At 36.6% G+C, this 24,111-nt stretch overlaps 1 protein-coding gene across 1 annotated transcript in view; it reads right to left on the bottom strand.

Moving 5' to 3' along the window:
- Positions 1–655: 655 nt before the first annotated feature.
- The window catches only part of BICC1 (BicC family RNA binding protein 1), a 101,858-nt gene continuing 78,402 nt past the window's right edge, over positions 656–24,111 (bottom strand). The window contains exons 6-21 of the mRNA XM_065067802.1: positions 23,464–23,517; positions 22,333–22,527; positions 21,181–21,432; positions 19,069–19,200; positions 17,773–17,959; positions 16,199–16,357; positions 15,633–15,829; positions 15,205–15,346; positions 13,947–14,103; positions 12,394–12,559; positions 10,981–11,020; positions 10,153–10,307; positions 7,764–7,920; positions 6,371–6,531; positions 5,061–5,160; positions 656–3,526 (exon numbers count right to left, since the gene is read on the bottom strand). Of these exons, the coding sequence (XP_064923874.1) occupies positions 3,396–3,526; positions 5,061–5,160; positions 6,371–6,531; positions 7,764–7,920; positions 10,153–10,307; positions 10,981–11,020; positions 12,394–12,559; positions 13,947–14,103; positions 15,205–15,346; positions 15,633–15,829; positions 16,199–16,357; positions 17,773–17,959; positions 19,069–19,200; positions 21,181–21,432; positions 22,333–22,527; positions 23,464–23,517 (2,385 nt within the window). The 3' untranslated portion in view covers positions 656–3,395. The remainder of the gene's footprint in view (positions 3,527–5,060; positions 5,161–6,370; positions 6,532–7,763; positions 7,921–10,152; positions 10,308–10,980; positions 11,021–12,393; positions 12,560–13,946; positions 14,104–15,204; positions 15,347–15,632; positions 15,830–16,198; positions 16,358–17,772; positions 17,960–19,068; positions 19,201–21,180; positions 21,433–22,332; positions 22,528–23,463; positions 23,518–24,111) is intronic.

Raw genomic sequence — 24,111 nt, 5'->3', positions numbered from 1 at the left:
CAGAAATACTGTAATCTACATGGAGAACTGCATACATAAAATTGTGAAGAAAACACATTAGGCTGGAATCATGAAATTCGTGAATACACTGAGGTAAGAAAGATTAAACTTTTATCACTACTTGTCAAGTAAACAGACAAGACTGATGTAACATTATGCAGATGTTACCCCTGTCTGAAAGCAATGACTCTCGCAAGCTTCTGACTAGTTGTGCAGCCAGCATCCCAAATGAAGAATCCCTATTGTTTTTTTCCACTTCTCCTCTGGAAGTGATAGTACAATGACCGTCACAAAAGAGTAAATACAACTGTCCTGCTAACCACACCAAAACATGTATAGTCATTAAAATGGGAAGACCAAAGAAAGAATAAAACTCATGTAAGCCAAACCAGTAAAACCTGCTGTGAATTGAACCTGAGACAGTTTAACTCCTTTCATCTTCATTTTAAGGAGGGGTATCTCAAAAAAGCATTCTCATTTAAGAGCCAGATAAACACGCTATGTGATATAAAAAGAACTGTAAAACACACGGAGCATTAGCATGTGAAAGAAACATGTAGCAATTACGTCAAATACTGCTTTTTATATTTTATTAACAAGCAAGCATCCCTGGAACTGAGTCTATATAAAAAAATACTTCAATAACCAATCAGAATACAAGGGAGTTATATAAATTTATTTTATGCAACATTGATTAGTTTTGAAAATTCCCACTTTTATGTTTTAATTTCATCTTTTATTTAAAAAAAAAAATCACTAAAAGGACACAACCCACAAAAATACAATCTGTATCTGCTCTATATTTACAGATAACTGGTCACTATTAAGGCACAGATTTAAAACTAACATTTTTATGTAGCAAGTCAAATATTTGTGCATAATATAACACTAACAATACGGTACACTGTACTGTCATATTCCCTTTGTGGAATCAAAATAAGTGAGAAATTCTTTTCTTCCAGTGTGTTTTTCTGTTTTTGTGTGAAGCCCTATTGAAAAATAATGTTGTTAATGGGAAATTCTTCACTTTGGTGTAGATAAGTACTGCTCAGCAAAAGACCACATCAACTTAATACTGTAATAAAATCAGTTTCTGAGTATAGTATTGTCTAGATACATAGCATGTACTTACAAAAGACTAAAAAATATAATCTACGAGTGTAAAGGCTTTCTGATGCTTTTAAGTTTAGGCAAAATAATAAGAAAGGGTTGCAGAAAATTCTGTACAAAGTGTTGCTGAATATTTATTTCATTAAAAATATTTTATAAAATTAACATGACTGAATACAATTTGATTTGCAAACGCAAACACTTAAATGACAGCTTATCTGTAAGCACATATGTAGTCCATGCAAATGGAACTATCTACATGCTTAGAACTAAGCACAAGTGTAAATAGTTTCAGAATTACAAGCTGTGGCTTTCACAAAGGTTTCCATGAAGTTGCTCTTGCCCGTGTGACACACTAATACAGACATGTGGATATTGACTTTTGGCATTGGAGCACAGAAACAGATGTGAACAACTGCGTGTGTACAAGATGCATTTTTATCCATTCAGATCTGTACTATGGTTTTAAAATCAGAGGAAGCAAACTGCTACTTGACCTAGAGCGGAAGTCACCCAGCTATACACCATTAAGTAGATATGGCTGAAACGAGTACTGAGCAGTTATTTTTTGCTTACCACAATGAGACCTTATATTATTGCTTGATCATCTGTGCCATCAAGTAATAGTTTCTTTAATTTCCCTTTGTGTGTGCAAATTTCTCTATACATCAGTTTGTATTCTCACCTTAAAAGAAAAAATTATCCATGGAAAGTGTCAAAACTATTTCTCACCCATTTTTGCATAAAAACCAACTACTGTAAATGTTATTCTAATGCCTTCTGTTAAGAGCACTTGACAGTGGTTTATGTCCATCTCAAAAGGCTTGTACACTGAACATAAATAATAGGCTACAGTAGAGGTAATTCACAATAGTTCTTATGGGAATGCTTTTCAACAAATTAATGCTTGGAAACTTCATATTGCATTGCAGAAATAGGCACTTCATTAATTCCTTCATTATATCAGAACCCTTCATAAACCCATAACAAGACATCTGTAAAGACAGAGGAATAATATTGCCAAATTATTTGGACTTTCACAGTATAAGAATGCAACAGTTAGCTCTAGCCACTCATAACATGGACTCTTTCTGCTGAACATAACTTGTTTCAGAAATAGTTCATCTCCAGAGTTTTAAACACTTCTGCAGCTGACAACTACAAATCTAGATTGAATAAAACAGATGCTATTACACCTATTTTATGTAGGTCGCTTAATTGCTGCATGCATAGTCATGTAAGTAATATGCGTCACTTATTAAATGGCAACAGTGCTGTCTTGTCAAATTAGATTAGTTGTCTGTTTAATCAAACTGACAGCCCAGAGCTCTAGTTTGATGAATGCCTTTCACTCTCTACCATAAATCTGCAGTAGATCGGTTTAATCTGTTACGTATTGTAAGTGTGCAGAATCTAAAAATAAAAGTCTGATATAAATAAGTGTCCTTTAGTGGCAGGGTACTAAAAAGAGCCCTTTGCTTTGAGACAACCATTAAAAACAGGTTTAGCATAACAGGCGGCAGTTAAATACGATGACTGCAAAGGGTTAATATTGCAAGGTCCATTTTGGTCTTTCATTGCATCTGTTACAGTGAGCAAGTATTATTGCAAGCAGCATGAGACTGCTTCCTAAGAGCAAACAGGACTGGTCCACTAACAAGTGGCTTGATTTTCAAACAATCTCTTCAGGTAACTACCAGGGAGACAGAGGGAAGGAAAAAATCTGCATAAGAACCAGTTTCTAGTACCATTATAGTGAGATGTGACTTAATGCAGGAACACCTGACAAAAGTTTGATTAGTGCCAATACAAAAATTGATATGGAAAGAGAGAAGTAAATTTCCACAGGACAAGAAGTCAGAACATGTAAAGTGCAGAAAGACCTCAATAATTATTTTAAGCAGTACCAGAAAAATCCATCTTGATAAAAGCAAAATCTATGCTCTCTGGCATCCCAGCTCTTCATTCTTCCTTCACTCAAAGTAAAAATTCAGTGCATACATTATAGTTATAGGTAATAAAATACTAAACAAAGAACCCTAAATTATTATTATTATTGCAAATTCTGTCCAATCTACGCGAGTAAAACATAACCCACATTTGGTGTTTTGAAAGACAGACAAAACGTGTTTTCTCTGGGTTTTTTTTTGGCACAGTATTGTGCAGACAAAATGCTTTGGTCCTTGACACCCAAACTCCCAAAGTGCAGAGGGTGGTGTGCAGTGAAGGCTGTCCACAGGATCGCCGTGTCCATCTCTACTGCTGATCTGAGCCACAACTTACTGCTACCAGCGGCCGCTGACACTGGCAATGTCCGAGTGATACTGGCGCGGCAGTCGCCCGCTGGCTCCACCTTCCAGGAACGAGGCGCGGATGTTGGACGGGTCAAAGAGCTTCCTTCGGTTTTTATTCAGTTCTATAAACACATTAAAAAAATCTCTAATCAGAAATTAATTTTAATATTTTGATACAAAACAAAACTATATATATATAAAAAAAGATATTTTGGATGGAACAGTACGAACTGAAAATGCCTGCGAGGCACTCGTTCAATTTAACAGCTCAACATGACAGAGAGCCAGGTTAAGACTCGTAGAGGCTGCTTGGAATGCAGGCACCTAGTAGGTGCAATACTTATTTGGCACTGATACAGCATGGAGTAGATAGTATTTTGCAATATGGATTTAGCTCAAATTGACATAGCTGGAACACTTTTAAAAGGTTCTGTTACAAAACTCAAAGGCTGCAGTCTTCCTGAAGGTACACACAGAATGTATGTCTGCAGCAAAACCACTCCATGTAAACTGAGATGACAAAATCTTATTAGCACCTTGATCATCCCTCGGTACACAAGTCTTTAGTTTAAAATGCAACACTGAAGCAATATCTTAATAAGGACTTATAGAAAAGAACAGATGCTTACCTATCATTCAAACATGCACCCTAAGCTTATATTAGCAATTGCTCATCCAAAATGTTTCTCCTTTCCCCACTTTTCTTATAAACAAACTCCATGATCTACAAATCACTGAAAGATTACATAGAATTTCATGACTCCTATTGAAAAAGTATATTGCATTTTTATCCTTTTTAAATTGAAAAAACCCCCATTCACAAACAGAATAGGTAGAAGAGATGCAATTGGGAGAAAAATGATCTAGGGTTACAAATGAAGCACCTGGGGAAAACCCTCTCATACAAATTCATTGCCTGGACAATGACAACAAAGCCCTCCTATGTAATATGAAATCTAATGCTATTTATTACACTTAGGGAAAAAACTAGTTAGGCATTATATACCACAACACATAGTAAGAACTTGTATTTGGCCTTCATCTTCCTGCATGTGAAGTACAAGACAACCTTTTAATTAAAGTGGGCTGGAAAAATTCCAAGTAAGAGTTGTGTGTTTCTTTCACACCTACACATTTTGTAGAAAGAACTAGCCTTGGGAGAGGAGGAAAAACCAAAACACACACACAAGCAAAAAAAAACAAACCAAAACCAAATCAGACACTTTTTCCCAGTAGGATGATGGCTCTGCTGATCACTAAAGTGGAGGAGAGGGAACAAAAAGCCTGAAAACACCAGTTCTGAGTGCTGTGTCGTGCTGTTCAGACTCTGCAGAGCATGAAGTCCCAGAGCTTCCAGGAGCCACAGTCTGGGGCATAAAACATAACTCACAATCTACTGTGAAACAAACTTTGTATGAAGCTCCAACTTTCAAAGGACTATGCAACTGCAGTCTTATTCAGTAATGTGAAAGGTCTATAAAGCCTGGTTTTGAGCACCTTTTGATGAGGAGCAAGCCAATATGACCCCTGTGGACTAGATTCATACTTTTCAGTCTTTCCAAGATCCTTTGTCAACTATAAACGCACAACTGGAGTGAGAAGGATAAAAACGATACTTAAAAAAAAAATCAAGAAATTATAATCTATGTAAATTACCTGAGATGGCGAGCAGCATTTTTCTTCTGGCACCAAAAGTGGTAATTCCTAACTCTTTCAAATCTTGATCAGTAAGAGTAAGGAATGTCTGCAGATCAATCTAGAGTAAAAAGAAATATGGAAATCATGCAAAACAAGTCTCTTCCAAAAACTATTAAACCATAAATGTGGTTCAGGATAGCTTGACAATTTTTTTTCTACCACATTTTACAGTTACTCTGCTAACCTGTTCTTTGAGTGTAAATGGCAATCAGGGCTTTCCAATGGCTCACACAGTTGCTCAATTTGCTTCTCTGTATTTCTGACAGATAAGATAAACTGAGAAGCAAGCAGTTTTAGAAAAGGATAGAGAATAATTAATCTTATTTGTTTATGAGTCTTAGGATTGAGTATTTACCACAATTGCTATAATGTACTTGGGAATAGCCAGGTACATATGTCTGCAGATACTGCAGGTGTTTCAGATTACAGCAGGTTAGCAAAGGACAACTGCTCAACTACTGGTGATGCATTTGAGCTAAGGCACCAGGTATTTCACAGCATTCCAACCTGTGTGCAACCATGTATGCCTGCGGGTTTTTTGCTCCCAATACAATTCAGAGAAATGTAGTGGAAAATTGTTCTGTTTTCACTCTGGCCAAATCACTTACCTCATCACACTTAACTCCTGAGTTAAAAAACAAAACACAAAAACCCACCTGTCAAACAGAAGCCATATTTAGTGCTATATACTACAACAGCCATCTCTCCTTTTTAGCAAGTGGCTGAGACAATAGGAAAGGATTAACGGGTGGATAATACAGGTATTATGGAACAGTGGAGATAACCCCGAGGAACTGTACACAGAATTAACTGGGACACAGCTGGGTTTATTCGCTCAGATTGAGGACCTTGCCACTTTCAGACTGGTTGCAGGCAAACCCATGCCAAATCCAGCTGTGGTCCTTCCCCTGTTACCACATGAAGTACTGACACCCACACAAACATCTGTTTTTCTCCCTTGCACACCAAATTCTGGTGGTCTGACACATACAACTTCCCACATACAACTACAGGACAAGCTCAGGTACTCTGAGCCAGTAAATCCTTCAGGTGGCCTAACCGTAATTTTGTGACACACCTAAATCTGTCACCAGAATAAAGGTTTAAACTTTCTTGGATAATAACAACACACCAACAAACTAGTTTAATTCTTTGTTAAGCAGAAATTAAAATCACAGGACAAAAGAGCACTCATGTCCAGGCTGGCTATCTGGAAATTGAAAGATGTATGATACAGTTTTGAAAGTGTCTTTCAAAGGAACACTGACCTCTTGCTGTTGGAATACATCTATGTATTTGCCCAAACCAAGTTTGCTGAACAGCTCGGGCAGATCAGATCCCTTGAACAGGCTGTTGAGGCTGCAGCCGTTGCTCCCCGTCAGCGAGGAGATGCAGTCCATGTAGTTACTGCTGCTGAGATAGTGCTCAGCTGAAAGAAAGAATTGCACTTCATAAGTCACATCACAGAAACACGGGATTTTCTGTCATATCAACATTATATTCCATTAGATGGTTACATTAACAAAGTATTTAAATCTTTATTGGTCAGCAAAAAACTCTCAGTGGTGTGACAAAATGAACAATATAAAGCAATTTTTTTTTTTTTTTTAAATGAAGTTCCAGTGTTTGTTTTCTATGGAAGGATATTTGGGTAAATCTTTTAAGCAACAAAATGACATTATGTGAACTGTCACATGGATACAACTCAGGAACTCGTACCGAGGAATGAGCTGAAAGATCACATTTCTTAAACCCTCTCCTCTTTTCACCAGCGAATATTTTGGAAGACACCATTGCATGCAAATGCAACCAGCCCCTCTTGGTCTGGATGGGGAAAAAGCCATGCTGGAGCAATTCCTGGTGAAGGAACTACTGAGTAGCCACATGATTTGGCTATTATTTTAGTACAATACAGACAAAAAAACCCTTATATTTTTATAAAAGACTAAGAGTGGAAATGCGCACTCTATACAATTTTAAATTAGATTCCTAAAAGGGTTATCTTCGTAAAAAAAAGTTAGTTAGTATAGACCAATATTGTCCACCTAAAATTTTCACTCTTTCAGAAAGGCCTATATTAAGTTATTAAAAAAATGAAATTAAGTTCCAAAGAGTTAAACTGAAGCGAAATTTTCAAACATTGTTCGAAAAGTAGAGTGCAAAATTTGCAGCCTGTATCCATGGAAACATTTTTAAACTCGCATGCTAGGCCATGCCAAACATACGGACAGCCTTATCACCATAAAGAGAATCATGTTTTAAAACTCAACATCAGCACGGGTTATGACTTTTCCACCAGTGAGCAAAGAGCCCAATAAACACCTGGCTGTGGTTGTTGCATCAATAACAGAGCAGAACAATGTAATCCAGAAATCAGCTTTTATAGCGGTCTGTTTGCAGTACACCTTGAAAAACTCCAAGACAGCAAAGACCTTTCAGCAAGAATGCCTGGCATTTAAAAAAATTCCTTAAAAGTTTTCCTTTTGGACCATTATTCATATATCATGCTACACAACCTTGCATATGCTTTCACTTTTCAGTTTGTTAAAAAGTTTACTTCACAGGTGTCAGTAATTCAAATACCTAGTGATGTCAGGAAACATTTATATTAAGATAAATATTCACTGATTTTTTAAAATCAGATCTTAAGAAATGATTAACCTGATTTATTTTGCTTCCTTTTGGGGCTGCCAATTGAGGAGACAAATTCATTATGAGCTGTGGGTCCAAGCCCGTTCCGGTCTCTCCAGTTATCAGATTCGCTGCCGCTTCCCAGGTGCTCTCGGCTGTTGGACCGCGAGAGAGACATCGATGAACCCTGTAAATCGCAAGAAATAAACGTGGGCAGAGAACAGAAGTTTCATTGTGACTGAGAGCAAAAAAAAGCAAATGAAACCAAACAGCTTTTAATGTTTGCAAACATTCTTTTGGCAGTTGATCAACAGTCAAATTGCAAACCGGACGCAAAAACAGCAGATGTGGTTAAAACATACGTAGTTTACAGATTTCAAGCAGAAATTATTTGAAGACCATGCTTCAAAATAAATTGTTCAATATTTCCAAGTTAGTTTCTAAAATGTTCCATGGTATCAAATTCCCACAAATTCTAGACACAGTCTATCAGCTACATGTTCCCTTCCCCTATAGGGAAGGGAACATAACAGAACATATATCTGAAGGTTAAGTGGATCAAGTACACAACACAAACCATTGCAGAATTGTTGTTGTAAATTGCAGATTTATTTTAAAAATAATTTTCATATTCCTGAGTATTACTAATTAATTCCCATCACTGTGAGTCAGAATGTTCCAAAATAAAACAAGAGTATTCCCTGAAAGCAGCAGTTAACTATGGAATTGGGAGGGGATGTACTCAAAAAAAGACATTATTGACAGTACACACATGAACTGAAAATTGTGGAGCAAAATGAACAACTTAATTCTACACATTTACACCAAATTCTAACTGAAAAGCAGAACTTATGAGGCAGCAATCTTTTCTACTATTTAGGCAAATGGACACCACTGAAGAAAACAGGTGAAAGTTCCTTGTTATTGGCAAAACTAGGAAGGTGTGAGGTGTGGTTAGGATGACTCAACAAATGAAAAAAAGCAGGAATTAACTTTGTGTCTTACAGAAGAACAAGAGACAGGGCCTCTACATTATGTTAGATCATAGTGATGGCTAAGAGGCATGAAGTAAAGAAGACATCACTTGATGTTTCTGCAATATCAAATGCGAAGTAAAATACCACAGTGAAGATGAAATATGTTGGGTGAACTTGTTTTACAAATTAACCTCCCAGGCATTAGACTATAATATCACTACTACATCTGTTTAAAGACTTCAGCACATCTCCAATGCATATGTGTATGGAGGAACCGTGGCAGCACTGCTGCTGACACCACAGATGTTGAAGACTGCTAAATAGAAGGAGGACACAAGAAATCCAGGTGTTTTAGCTTCTCCAGATGTTTCCTCAATAGCTCATACCAAACAATGGAAGCAGGAATCCTAACACTGCCAAGAGCTAAGCCTGTGGTGTGCACAGTGTTCCTGGTTAGAATTACATGGCTACTTAGCAACTTTTAGCAGCACATCATGGTTTGATAAGAAAACCTCACCCCAGCTCCATCAGTATAGAAAAGTATGTGAAAAAAAAAAACAATTCACAGATTTTGCACGTGGCTTTCTCTCTCCCTCTAGTTACTATTGCAAGCTCATTATGTCTACCCAAACCTATTACATGTAGCTGAACAACACTATAAGTTCACACATCAAGTGGGGGACACCAAAGCATATTTTTATCATGATTCAATATTTCTTTTGCATTAAGAGACAGGTGTATCATAGAAAAGCTGTATAAAGTCCCAGTCCTGAAGAAACATACTATTTACATTTCACATAAGTAGGACAGAAATAAAGAAAAAGGTGTCTCTGTGAAAGGCAGGGAAGATTACAAGGAAACATGCTAAGGAGCAACTTCAGAACATCCTTGAAAAGCAAGGAACATAAATCCCCCTGCAAGATTCCCATAGTGGGACTCTGAAGAGACCTGCTGGACCCCACAGCTGCCTTCTCCCTCGGCCCAGTGAATAGTGCAAATAGAGAAAGCTCTTCCAGTTCTACAGCTTCATCGACAGAAGATGAGCCACAGATGCTTCCTTTTCTAACGCTCTGCTCCACCATGCAGTGATGCACATCATATTGATCTGTTCTATACACACTGGTTACAACATTTCTACCACTTGTCTACAACTACTGAGACATTTGATCCCCTAAGTTATTTTAAGTTTACTTAAATATATTTTTAAGGAGCAGACTTCTATAAAGCTAGAGTAAGATTTATAAAACTGAAATAACTTGGTGTGTTAGGCTGAATGTATGCCAGATGCCTCAATATTTACCAAAGAAACACTTTTCACCCTAAAAAAATATTTAGAACCATAAGAGGAAAGCTAAATATCTTACCTTCAAGACTTCTTTTTACAAAAGTTATAGACATTTCTCAAAAGAAATAACTGTATCATTACAGCATATTTTTTGTACCTCATATGTAGTTGTCATAGATGGCTTGTATGATACATGATTTGCTCTTCGTAGTTCCTTGATAGTTTCTGCAGGCATAGATTTAGAGAACCCCAAACCACTCCATGTATTCGTTGGAGTTCTCACTTCTGTTACCACTGGTTTCTTTAACATAGCTGAAAAAGAGAGACAAATTTGTAACTCTTAACCCAGTAAAGGTACTGCAGTTATAACCCTGAAGTCATGTAACAGACTTCAACCCACCAAATGGTAAATTCTAAACATTTCCACACCCTACACAGCTTGAATCCTACCTACTCTTCCTTAAGGCAATTTACTCTGTCAGAAGATAGTTAGACCCCATAGAGCTGCAAGGAAGCCAAAAGAATAATCTGTTTCAAAAATAAGGGGTTTTGGCGTGATTTTGGTGTGAGTGTATTTGGTTTATTTTTAAACGGGGTAAAAGATATGGTTAAGGCTCTTATCAATTTTGTACTTAATTTTTCCATGAAATAAGGAACAACTTTTTTGACATGACAAACATCTTAATGTTTAATTTGCATCCAAATAAAAATCAAGAATTACAGCTGTGAGGTCTCTGAAAACAACATGGAGCATTTGCACATGGAAATATTCACACAGAGAATATCCCATCTGAAAGTTGTTTGTCCTGTATTTTATGCTATGTTGGTATTAAGAAATTTTTGTAACATGAAAACTAATGTACAACTGTTTCACTTATCAGCTTTAAATTTGATTAAAAAATCAAATTAAAAAACCTGAAACTTCAGAAAATTCTTTCCATCATGTACTAACAAACTTTCCAGAAGTCACTGTTTATCCACATACCTTTGGTTGCTAGTAGTTTCTTCTGTTCATAGTCAAATGCCTAAAAATTAAACATGCAGAAGACAGCTTAGTTGCCATTCTAACTAAATGTCATTGCAGTACTCGGCTCTTTGTAAAAACAAAGGTTTTGAAACTGGTCAGTGAATACATCTAGGAGAAACCTGAAGTACTGCACAGTAATTTGACAGTCCAGTTAGAGCCTGAGTTACTTAAACCATTCACTCAAACATAGATAAAGATTTTAAATAACTATCCTGTATCAATTTGAATTAGCCTGCAGCAACATTTACAAACTGTTTAGGCATAATTACAAACTGTTTGAGCAGAATTTTTCTTAATTGTTTTTAATAAGATATTTTTTCAAGCATAGTTCCTCTTACTTAATGATCTGTTATTAGCATTTAAAACATTCCTTAACAGTTAAAAAAAGATAACATATATCTCAGACACTAAACTAGGCACCACAGGTGTATTTACTAATCTTCTTTCAAGTTTAGTTCTTCACCACACACACCTTCTGAAAGGATAAGAACTTAGGTTTCGAGAAAATTAAAAGAAATCTTGTATTTGTACCACCTCTGACAATGAAAGATTTGAAGTTTTATTACCCCTGGTTAAATCAAGTTACATGTCTTTGAATTACAGATGAGCAAGTCTGAACATACACATAAAACTACAAACATGCAGCATATGTAGCCTGAACTCTTAAGTTCACCACTTGAAATAACCAGAGCTCTGATAAAGGCTGCAAACCACTGACCTTACCCTTGTTGCACTACTCCATGCAGTCTAGTTACACCCACACTGATAAATCTGTACTGAAAGCTACTCAGTTACTACTGTATGAAATAGTCAAAGTCTCTTTGGGGAGATTTGCAATAACATGGAACTAGTTTATAGTATAGTATGAGACTTTAGTTAAGCAAGTAGGAACCATACAAGGGAAAAATAGTATGTGCAGAGATTCATATTTGTAAGGTAAAACCAGTGTAGTTTCTCCAGTAAATCCCTTGCATATGAACCTGAAGGTATAGAAAAAGATTGTATTGACATTGCTTATTAAAAGTTATAAAATATCTTTTGTAGATATTTCTCCTCAAAGCAACAAGGTTTGTTTTGCGTTGTTTTTACTCACAAATGATGCTTGCATAGACTAATATAGCCATGCAATTTATTCTGTACTTAATTTATCTTATTCAATAGAAGCATAATGGCTTTTTTGTCTTCAAGACTTTCAGTTAACAAACCACTCTTCAGTTGAAATAGTTGATGACTCTGCTGGGAAATGTTTTTACTGAAATGGTAATGCCAAGTCAGTCTGCTAGTCAACAGTCACCTTTGCTTTTCTGTTGTAATTTCACTTCGCAGTTATCAAATTTTGCACTAGGTTTGGGTTTTTTCAGGGAAACATACCTGCATATTCACATAGGGTGGCTGTGGAGCCAGACGTGCCCTCTCTGAGTTCTGCTGGGCTGCTGCTGCTCGCTCTGCTGCCCGTTCACTTCCAGGAGCCTTTTTATCAGCCACGGGACTTTCAGAAGCGCTTAACTCTGCCTCCGAGAGCAGCCTCTCTGCAGTGCTGCGGGAGCAAAGTCAGCATTAACTCCAGTCGTCATCCTCACAAGCAGTGAATGTTCAATGCAATTTTCATAACTGAGCTTTACCCTGAGAAGTTCAGCAGCAAAACTCAAGAAATGCCAGTACACAGGTATCTCAGCGTTTATAGCAATATTTCCAATGTCTCGGCTTTCCTTTGCCTGTTTCTCCAACAGTGAAACAAAGCATATGTTGCTGCTTCTTATATCACCCAGTATGAGGCATAGTTTACAGATTCAGATTTGAGCTGTCTGGTATCTGGAATTACCACATGCAATCCCTATATAGCGTGACCTCACACCTTTTTAGCCTCCCTCAGGCCGGCAGTTCTGCAGTTCTAACAGACTGATAGTAGTAGGATGAAGGAGAGATACATGACAGAGACTAAGAAAGTTAACAAGGGTCCTACTTGCTCTTAAAGCTTCAATAATTGCAGTTGCACACAACAAAGCACCACTTAATGTAACCTTCTCTTACTAAAAATCAGCCACATTTTATGTCTTCTCTACAAGAGTAGAAAATCTTACTTCAGAGCAAAGTGATCATGTTTTGGATGCTGTAGACCACTCCAGAAAAATGCCCTAAGGAAACTGAGAGCACTATAACCTCAACAAAAAGAGCAAGACATACATACAACTGAGTCTGCTTAGCAGGAATTATTGGATTTCTAAACTATGAAAGCACAATTAATGAAATACATATCATAGCTTTAACAGTGTAAATAAATGAGGTAAGAGAAAATATGCATCTCAAAAGAACAATGATAAACAGTTCCCAAAAGGGACAGTGAAAACATTACTTAAATTAGATCGGACAAAACATTGCATTAAGCACAAAACCCCTGTTGCCAAGACATATTGTGATTCAAAAGAGCCTTTCCCACTGCTGGCTCATTAAAAACACAAAAAACAAGCAAACAAAAAAATAGAAACAGTTGTTTAGGAACGTGCTGTTATGCCGCAATGTTGTTTTTCTAAGAAAACAGCCTCAGGTACAGACAAAAGGAAAAAGGCTGTCAGTTAAGAATTGTTCTCAAAGCAATCAATAAAAAAAAGGAAAGCACAAACATGTATCCTTTAGAAATAGGCAATGAAAGTTCCTCTGAAAAAAATCCCCATTCTTTTGTGGGAGAGTAAAGACATTTGTTTTTTCAAACCAAAGAAAAATACTTACGATGCAAACAAAGCATTCAAAGTTTGCAGTTATCAAACTGGGGGGTAGATTAATGCCCAACGTGATTAAAAATCAAGCCTAACTTCAATCAGTCCTCTGAGTGCCTTGTGACTGAGCCACTCCTACCTACAAAAACACGTTAAAGTATTTCCGCACGGTAACAGTTGCATTAATCTGTATTTGTAAATTTAACTTACTGTAAGTGAGAGTTTTTGGTGCCTTGCAGTAACTCAACTGTTTGTCTCTTAGCACAGGCCTGTTTGGAAGAGCTCAACATCTGCTTCAGGTCACTGGTGTTTGCTGAATGGGATGGACTTCTTGGCATACCCACTTCTACAAAAGCATCATTGCAACCTACAAAGCCAATAAAGAGAATAGTTAAAAAAACCCCTCTTATGTTCTAAGTGAACTTACTGAAGGAATGACAATCACAGAAAAAAACTGTCCTTTTTCCTCACAGAATTATTATAGTCTTCACAGATAATAACTTGGTCAGAGTTAAGAAGTCAGAAATACTAGTTCAAATGAACAAAAAAGGTGTTAATATTCACATATACAGTAGACACTGTTTTCTTTAAAAAAATGCAAGTAATATTAGTTAATATTAACATCTAAAGACTGATAATCAGAAGTGACTACGTACTTCAAACAAATTTTGTCTTACACCTACTTTTAATAAACCTTGCCAGGTGCTCAGATAACTTTTGCTGGAATAAAAGCTCCCCACTTAATGTTCAAATATTTTTAGAATGTGTTTTTACAAGTCTTTATCTCAAGTGGGCAATGTACCTTTTATTCAAGTCAATTTCAAATGACCACAATCCTAAAAAAAAAAAGCATCTCCCCATTGATCAGTATTTGCAGGGGAAATGAGGCCTTTACACACGTATTTGCTAAAGCCTGAAGTAGAACTGGCTTCCCCTTCCTCCAAGAAGGATGGGAACAGTTCATCAGTTCCTTTAGCTTGTAAAAGGCAGCATAAATGAAATGCTGTTACAAAACATGCAAATAAATTCTGTTTTCCAGTGTCATCTAGGTTTCATTTACATGTAATTTTCTGCAATAACCTTCTCAAAAGCATTAATTCTTCCCTTTCATTAAAAAACAAAAATACAACATTTGTTTATGCCAGCAGAGATTGCTTTAAGCAATGAAGTTAAGCTGCTGTAAAACATACTAAAATTTTCATAGGTTATTTCCCTCTACTCTTAGGAAATAAATGAAGTGTTACAAGTGTATTTATGTTGACTTAAGGTGTTTCTATCAACGGTAAATCTCAGATGCCACAATTTCTTTTTATTTTCTTTGACAATGGATCCAGGAGACCCAGCCACATTTTCGTTCAGCATGGCTACAAAACCGACACACAGGCAATATATTTACATTTTGTTTCATGAACTGCATGCAGACTGCAGAAACACTAGCAGACAAAAGAATAAAATGTCAAAACCTCACCTTCTGCACTATTTGACTTGGCAGCTACTTGTTCTGAGGCACCATGAGTACTTGTTTGTCTTACTGGATCACTATGATTTGCGCTCAACACATTTTCTCCTAGCGATGTGGCAGACAGTGCAGCATACTTGATATTTGAGGTCTGAAACGAATGTCAAAAAAAACCCTAAAAACATTGAAGTGATTGTTATGCTCAAGGAAATATTGAAATAATTTCCCTTTTCTATTTGTGCAGGAGAACAAGAAATGCATTCCCAATATAGGAGAACAGTATGTTTGAATGTTCCATTTTTCAATCTTTAAGTCATCTTTTTGAAACCACCACTGTTCTACTTTTAAACTTAGCGGCTTTAAGAATCTACTCATATATCTAGTTTTCTCTTTCAGCTTTCCTTACAAGAGGTCTATGACAAACAGATCTCGCTTACCTTTACATGACCATTTAAAGAAGGTGAGACTTTTTTACTCTCTGATTGCATGCCGTTAACGTGGACTTCAACAGGAGTCAAGCCTGGTGGTGGAGACGGAGTGTTCTGACTATAACTGGGTACTCCAGACAACAGGATACTGGTTAGAGTTGCCTGAGCTGTTGATGGTATCATTAGGTGTGGAATAGCAGAAAAACCTGTAACAAAATTTGGTCATGTTCTCATTAAGTTTCTCATTTAACTTGGTCACACATTACAGTACTTTATATAAATCTCTATCTTTGTATATCTTTGATATATCACTAAACGAACTTCCATTAGAACTGTGTGCCCAAAGTGTAATGCTTTATCTAACCATCACATCGTAGGTTAACAGTTTAGTACGTAAAACAGATGACGACATATTTGACAGCATAAATCTATATTACGTTGTAAGTTTAAATTTGGTTATTTATTCGTCTGTGTTGTGACAAATTCAAGAATTAAGGTTTTAAAGAATAAATGATTCCAGACTTTTCCAATTGTCATTGCACAGTTGTTTTAATTCACATTTGCCTTCCACCAACCTGTGGCACTTGTGTTCGCAAGAGACGTTGCCCATAATGTGGGACTCGGTGTGCCTGAACTTGGACTCTGCAAGGGACTCACAGAGCTATTCAGGGCATTCAACAGAGAGTTTGGAGCAGTTGAGGTGTTGACTGACAGGGCTGTTGGACCTAAAAGACCTGCAAAAAATTACGCAAGTAAATACTTACATAAGACTTACAGAAGATTATTTTTCACAAAAGTACTAATTAAAAACAGAACCCCACTAAATGGCACCGGCATATATTTTACAAATTTTAACATTAAACCTGCTGTTAATTTGGTGTACAGAGCACATTAAGAATTCTTGTCCTTAAACTAGGACTCATATCCAAGAAGAATTGGAGCCTCTTATGTCCTTCCACTGGACTCTATTGTCATAACAAGAGTGCTTCTCCAGCCCCACTGTCCCTCCATTGCTTCTGCCAATTTGTTTTAAAGAAGCACCACTTAAAGACAAAAAGCAACTGCACCACACACAACCTTAACTTCATTTCAGATAGTAACCTTTTTCTCAGCAGCTCACATGACTGAACCACTACTTCCAGACTAAGAATTGAATCCCTTTTTATATCTTCAGTACTGACTACAAATCATCCCCCATATGCCTCGCTTATTCCAAAAGCATTCCCTTCAACCAGCTCTCCATGGAAGAGCATTCACAAGACAGCTCAGCACTATAAAGAGGCAAAAACAACCACCACCAAAGTGCAGGTATGACAAGAACTGTAACAAAAGCAAATATGTCAAAATAGCACAAACACTCGCCCGCACGTGACTCACAAGAACACGTGTGACATGTCACCACACAGCTCTCTGGGATGGCAGGTTGCCAGGAAGCATGGTGGTTGTGTAAGAACTCCAGGTTCCAAGAGCCAGTGTCAAGATTTGTCACTAAATTCTTCTGGACTTCTTGGTTTTATTTCTGATAATAGGGTATTTGTGGAGCTTAAAAATAATGTGGTAATTCCACTCTGGACTATGCACTTCTTCTGTATAATTACATTAAGACAGAAAGTTAATGCATTTCTGTCCTAAATTTTATACTGATAAGTAAGGTCTAAACTAGTAGCATGTGCTTCCCTCAGTGCCAGTGAGGTACAGCCAGAAATGGAATTTGGTGTTAGCTATGTTACCTTTCACAGTAGTAGTGTTGATAGGCTTAGGTGCCTACCCAAATTTGGGACAGCCCCAGACATCACAATATTGCCAAAGAAAGAAATTTCATTTTAAAAAGTTTCTTCTGAAAGTTGTAAAAGCAATGTCCTACTTCACCTGCACATCCCTCCCTTTCACTTTGAGCCAAGTGCTTTGAGAGCTGCCAGAGGAGGATTTTCTACAGAGATGAGTCAAGGCTGATTTTGAAAGCCTGGGAGGAAGTTTTACAACAAGCCCTTGAAAGGCCACATGCTTTAGGAATTCTCTAATGACTCAATGTGATTCCTTATGCAAAGCACACATCTGGTCCTTTTTTCCAGTACAAGTGAACTATGTTTCAAACATAAATACATATTTTTAAAAAAAAAAAAAAGAATGTGAAAAATATAATGCATACCAAGCCCAGTGAGTCCCAGTCCCGCTGAGGACAAGATATCCAAACCAGGACAAGACAAACCAACAGGGCATGAGACTGTTGAGGGATTTGACGCTATGGTGACTCCACTGCTTTCAAGTCCCAAGAGACATTTCCGTGCCTCATACATATTTAAAGCATTTCGTTCAACACTTTTTACAATCACAGACTGTAGAGAAAGAAAACAAGAAAAACCCAAACAAGAAAAAACAATGAGTGGTAACTACATAATATGGATCTGCAACACACAATTCTTATTACTGCTCCTTCACGGCTATCAGTAACAACAGTGTGAGATAAGGTCCATTAACAACTATTCAAATTCAGTGGCCTCTGGTAACTTTCAGGATGTTGTGTGCACTTGGTAAGGATACCAAAGAAAGACCTTTCTGTTCAAGGAAAGTAATTATTATTGTACCTTGGTGTTACCTGGTATATCAAACCTTAAGCACCCCGAGATCTAGAGATGTGAATCAATAATTAAAATCTACTCTTCTCTTATCAGTGGTCTGTACCTCGAGGTGGACAAAAATGTTTTTCATATTAAATTCAGCTATTAAATTCATAGCTGAGAATAAATTAACAAATGTCTGATAAAATAAATTACAAAAGCCATTACCTTTTTCTTGTACACTCTCTACATGATGTTTCTTTGTATTGATTTTCTATAATCCCTACACAGAGAAGCTTACTTACTGGCACAATGGACTGCTCATTTAATATTTTGAGGTTTTTGCCTATTATGGCATTATGTACAACCATGCAGATAGCTGTGAGAATTGCCTATCCATAGACACCTGAGTATTTTACAATGAACATCTCCCATTAAAGAATTTTTAAAATTCTGTTTCTTGTGGTTCTTTTCAACATCTTGTGTAGAACAGAGACTTTTCTCACAAGCATATTTTGTTTGCCTTTTTTTGTTTAATTCTGATAGCTAAAGAAAACTGCAGCTACATGGGGGAGCTACAATTTAAGATTATTTTATCTAAAAACAAATCAAGAGTGGTTCTAGTCAGATACATTTCTCCTCACGATTTATTTCTCTTACCAGTATATTCCATATGAAAGCTAGTCTCTGTATTATCATATATTTAATGAAATTCAAGTTACCATAAAGGAGAGTTGTTTGAAATATCCGTGTTACAACAGAAAATATTAATGCCTCTTACAAGCTTAAGACCCATTAATGTAGGAGGAAGGAGTAGGCGTGTCAACTCATCAGCTCTGAAAAGTTGTCATGAAAGCCTAAAATGAATATATAAGCTTTTCACCAACCTTGCTTGGTTGCTTTGGCTTCGGCTTAATGCTTATGAAGACATCTAACTGCTCCATTAACTGTGTTATAAACTGTGGTTCTACTTCAATTTCTTCCTTCATATCAAACATGAGCACAAGAGGAAGGCAACCCTGAAAAAACACAAAAATTCATAAAACTTACAACCTATCTTTTTCCCATTAAAAAGTTAGCATAAACCGAAATGTAGCGATTGTAAACTGTGAACATCATAATACAGTATGTTCAGAAAAATTAACAAGGGTGAAATTTTAAGTAAAGCCATTTCCTTGCATACAAGAATACAGGTATATCTTTCTACCCTGGGGTTCTGAACAGTTTTATGGTATAAGGCTGAAACGACTTGTTGAATATTTGACATTCCCATCAGCGCACTTGCACCCCGCATTAGCTATTTATACAGGCCTACGAGGTGCCTGTAGGATTCAAATCTAAAAACCACTATTACCTATTAAATCAGAGCAAAATATTGTCAAGAATTGATAGCAGGACTCTCATATACTCAAACAGCTCAAATTAAACTGTGTTTTAGATAAGGAAACAACTCTAAAAAAAATTTATCTGAAAGTCACAATTGCCCAGGTCTTAACTTTCACCTTTCTCTTCCCCTGCCGTAGATCAGCTAGACAAGGATTTTCCAGTGACATATGACATATATGACATCTCTGAAACACTTGGAATTCTAAAACTTTACACGCAAAAAAAAATCATGCCCCTATAAAAAGCCGAAACCCAAGAAACAACAAAAACCTCAATGGTCACAGGATATCTAGAAATTACTAGATTACTACTTCTCATAAAATAACAAAAACAGAGGGTACAGACTTACACAGTCAGTGAAAAAAAATCCTAGCCTTTGTGAATTTAGATTCACAATAAAGTAAACACAGTATCACCAGTTATCAGGAAAAAAAGCCACAGTAAGTTACATTCAAAAAAGTGGTCTTATTTATCAGTTTTCTGCTTTTGCTTCAGAATGAAAAGCAGCAAATTGCTGTGTTTATTCTTCACATCACTGGTTTGATATAATTTCAGATTTAAAAAGCACTTCTCAACAGAATCACCTGTACCTACACAGTCCTTCCCAATCCTAAAATAAATTTAACTTAAGGAAAATTAATGCAAGGCATCTTAAATATTTTGATTTCAGAAAGACTGACAAACACAACTTAACTCCACTAAGTGAACATGTCTGAAAAGAACAGTTATGAATAACTTCTATTTTAAAACATTTAAATTAATAATCAAGGATTTTATGGTAACAGAACTGCTGACACCATTTAATATGTGGATTTTCCAAATGTTTTTTTACAAAAGTTACAGAAAGTAATATTCAGAAAATTTCACGTTAACAAGAAAAACAGGGAAAACAAACTTTGAAGTTGAAATATCAGGTCTCATAAGCATATTAAAAGGCTCTTTTGTTTTACACTACTGTTTTGTTATTGTTTGATTAGAACAACTCTACGATAAGAGAGGAAGAAGACTAAATAATGTTCTTTAAGCGAGTGGAAAAACATCACCACCAACTAAGTCAGTGTCTTCTGTAATTAAATATAGCACAATCCTTATTATTATATGTAAGATTATAAAAAGTTAGTCTCAGTGTTTTTTAGTGAGAGTCCAAACACAGCTTGGGCTGAGGAGAAGATACAGAACATCTTAAATAAGACTCCGAACCCTTCTCCTTAGGTAAGTATTTAATTTTGAATCACTATGTATTCTTTCTTCCTTCTACAATTTGCTCTCATCACTACTATGAGTATTGTCTTAACCACCACATTGAATATATTCCTATAAGCAATATGCTGGTAATTAGAACCTGTGACTTGCAATCTTGTCAGAGATAAGGGCTATTCAGTTCATACGCCACAGAATTCACTACAAATATGTTAGATAACTACAAAAACTCAAAAAACACTGAAAAATAGAACACAAAACTGAATCAGCCTTCTGCAATGCAGGTAGTAATCCTTCCTCTCTAAAGCTAATTTACATTTGACCCATAAATTTCACGAGCGTATATAATATAAAAGAGCGTATTTTCTGTAATCTGCCATTTTTCTCAAGCAAGTTTCATGGAAAGTATTTACCATGAGATATTGCCTGGCAAGACAGACAGACTCAATTGTGCCCTGGAGGTAGACAGTGGATTTCTTCTGTGGGTTACTCGGGTCAGGGAAGTGGATCTGCGCACCAGTCCTCTGCATGATGTGCTTGATGTTGCTGCCATTCCGCCCCATCATAAAGAGATGATGCTGCGCTGCGATGTCGAGTTGTGTGCTCACAGGGATTGCAGAGGCCAGGCTCCCAGCCAGGTGTTCTAACAGCATGGCTGTTCCTTCCTGCAGGGAAATGCAAGAATCCCATGAAAGAAAGAGTGCTCACAAGCACACGAAACATTTCAGACTGTTTCCCTACTTGTCACGCATTCCACAGTCAACGAAAATAAAATTGTTTTGGTAAAAAGTGACTGATTTGTTAAAGGTGATAGATAGACTGAACTCCATCTACTATTCCCGTTTTATAACCAAATACTGTGTTTCATTGCCATTGTAAAAGGCAGTAGGACTATGGCAAATGGTGTGGACCCAGCTGACCTTCTGTGTCCACACACAGCAATAAAGTTGATAGAGATTTATTTGGGTAGGTATACTTGCAAAATCTGTCTTTCAATCTTGGCCTACGATGTTCTTACTGTCTTGAGACACACCCATCTGAGACCGTATCAATCTGTCTCACTGCCATTTGTTAACAAGGAAGCTGTTTTGGTTTATTAAGATAAACGGGCTCATGGCAGTTCCTTTACTTGACATTTCCCAAATCGGGCCTCATAAGACCAGTTTCACTGACTGTTGGGTTATATATTCGAGGTCATGCTGAGAAGATCAAAGCATAAAGAATTCTTTTTTAAAAAAATTTAATTTAATTTTAATTAAAAGATGAATAAGAATAGCATACACTCCTGAATGCCTGAAAACCTGAACAGATGTGCAAGACATTAAAACCAGATTAAAAGCTTTGCACAAACAATGCTAAACTCTAAACTTAAATCTATTTTCTAGGCACTTTTACACTTTATCTACACCAGTTAAGTTTAAAAAAACCCAAACCCTCAGGCTTCCAAAGTGATTATACAATAACAACATCTGCTGATGAGGCAGGATATAACAGCAGTACAGTTTTTAAGCAACTAAATTGTGACTATATTTACGACATGCAGACACCTACTTAAAACACGTTACCTTCACAGCACTTGTGTTATTTTGTGACCCTCTGACAATGACTGTAGCACCATACATTCGAGAGCGTTGTTTAAAAGAAACTGAAATATTATACGTCTGAGATATATGCTGAATTGTGGGAGAATTAGGATCTGGGATTGGTTGGAGAATTCCAGCAATAGGCAGTTCAAACATGAGTACCAATGGAAGCAGCTCCTACAAAAACATTGAAGAGCAAATATTGAAAACCAAAATCATACCCACTACAGCTACAATTTTATTACTGAATCATACTGCTCAGCGATTATTAGATTGACATCACACATCTTCTGCCCAAGGTTCATTGATAAAGATGTATCTTGAGCTGGAAAAAGGCACTGACTTTAAGAGACACAAGACTTGTTTGTTTCAATGGGCTTTATTTTGTTTTTCATTTCCTCTTTTTACCAAAACAGTAAGAACTTTGGCAACTATGTAGCAAGAATAAAGCCAGGTAATTTCCCACACTTAGGACATGCAGACCTACAAACAAGTCAATATCAAACAAGTCAGCTTCAAAGCTACGTAAACATCTGATTCTTTCATGATCATCAAGACCAAGGTTGTGTGACATACCTGACTACAAACATTGCGAAAAAGCATTTGTAATTTTTTTAGATTTACTTTTATGCATGCCAAAATAGACATACAAATCAGAACTAAAAAGGTAAAGATAGAAAAGTGCTACGAGCGGAGAACAAAACTGAATTCCACCAAATTATTTACACAAATTATACATTAAAATGGTTAAAATTAAAAAGACAGCGATTGCCTTTCCTAAGTCCTAGATTCACACAGGATGCCTGAGCTTCTGCAGGTGATCTGTGGAGGGTAAGTTAAGATGCAATTTCAGGCACAGTATGGGATACTTTACATCTCACTCATACTGTAGACTTCATGTTCAGGATCTACCTTGGGCTAGTTAAAAATTTGGCCAAAACATGAATCACTGTTTTTATAACACCCTTTGAATTTTACTCACATGGATACTCACAGTGTTTCTATATTCCTGCTATCATAAGACAGAGACAGACAACCCTAGGGTTTTCAAAACTACATATTTTTTCCTTTCAGGTGTTTTCAAGGGAACACTACACTGAAATAGACCATTACCCGAATTCTAACTCTTGCAGACTCCACTCCAGCTGGCTGTCCTGCAATAGACACCTGGAAGAGCAAGAATATAGAAAACATAGCATCACATTTTCAAATAAGGCACTGGAAATGCTATTTAGACACCTGTGTTCTAAGAAAAAAAAATTAAAAAAATCACTACTTATTACACACTTTCTGACATCCTAATATGTTCTCTAAGCAGCACCTGAACACGAAAACCAGTTTAAAGAAATAATCTATGAATACGATAGAATTTTAGGTTGCATAGGCTTAAGCAACTAGAAAAAATTGATACATCAAACAATACAGCTGTTTGCATCAAATACTGTATACATATGCTCAATGCTAATAATCAGCAGCTTTAGGTTTTCTTGAATGTTTTGGAATTACTGTAATCTGCTCAGCAGCCACTGCGATGCACACAAGGGAATTCAAAATATGCTGGTAAAAACCTTGAGAGTAAACATTGCAGCAACATTAGCATCACAGAAGATGCACAATTTGGGTTCCATGAGTAATTCTAATGAAGATGAACTCTTACAACAGGACATTCATTTCTGCTAGATATCCACCAAGTTTAAGTTTCAACTAAGTTATACCATAAGCCAAAAGCACCAAGAAATTAATCAATATGCTAAATAAAGT

This window comes from Columba livia, chromosome 6 (genome assembly GCF_036013475.1).
Source record: "Columba livia isolate bColLiv1 breed racing homer chromosome 6, bColLiv1.pat.W.v2, whole genome shotgun sequence".
In the NCBI taxonomy this organism is placed as follows: Eukaryota; Metazoa; Chordata; class Aves; order Columbiformes; family Columbidae; genus Columba; species Columba livia.
The sequence above is the reverse complement of the archived record's forward strand: the minus strand, read 5'-3'. Positions and strand labels throughout refer to the sequence as shown.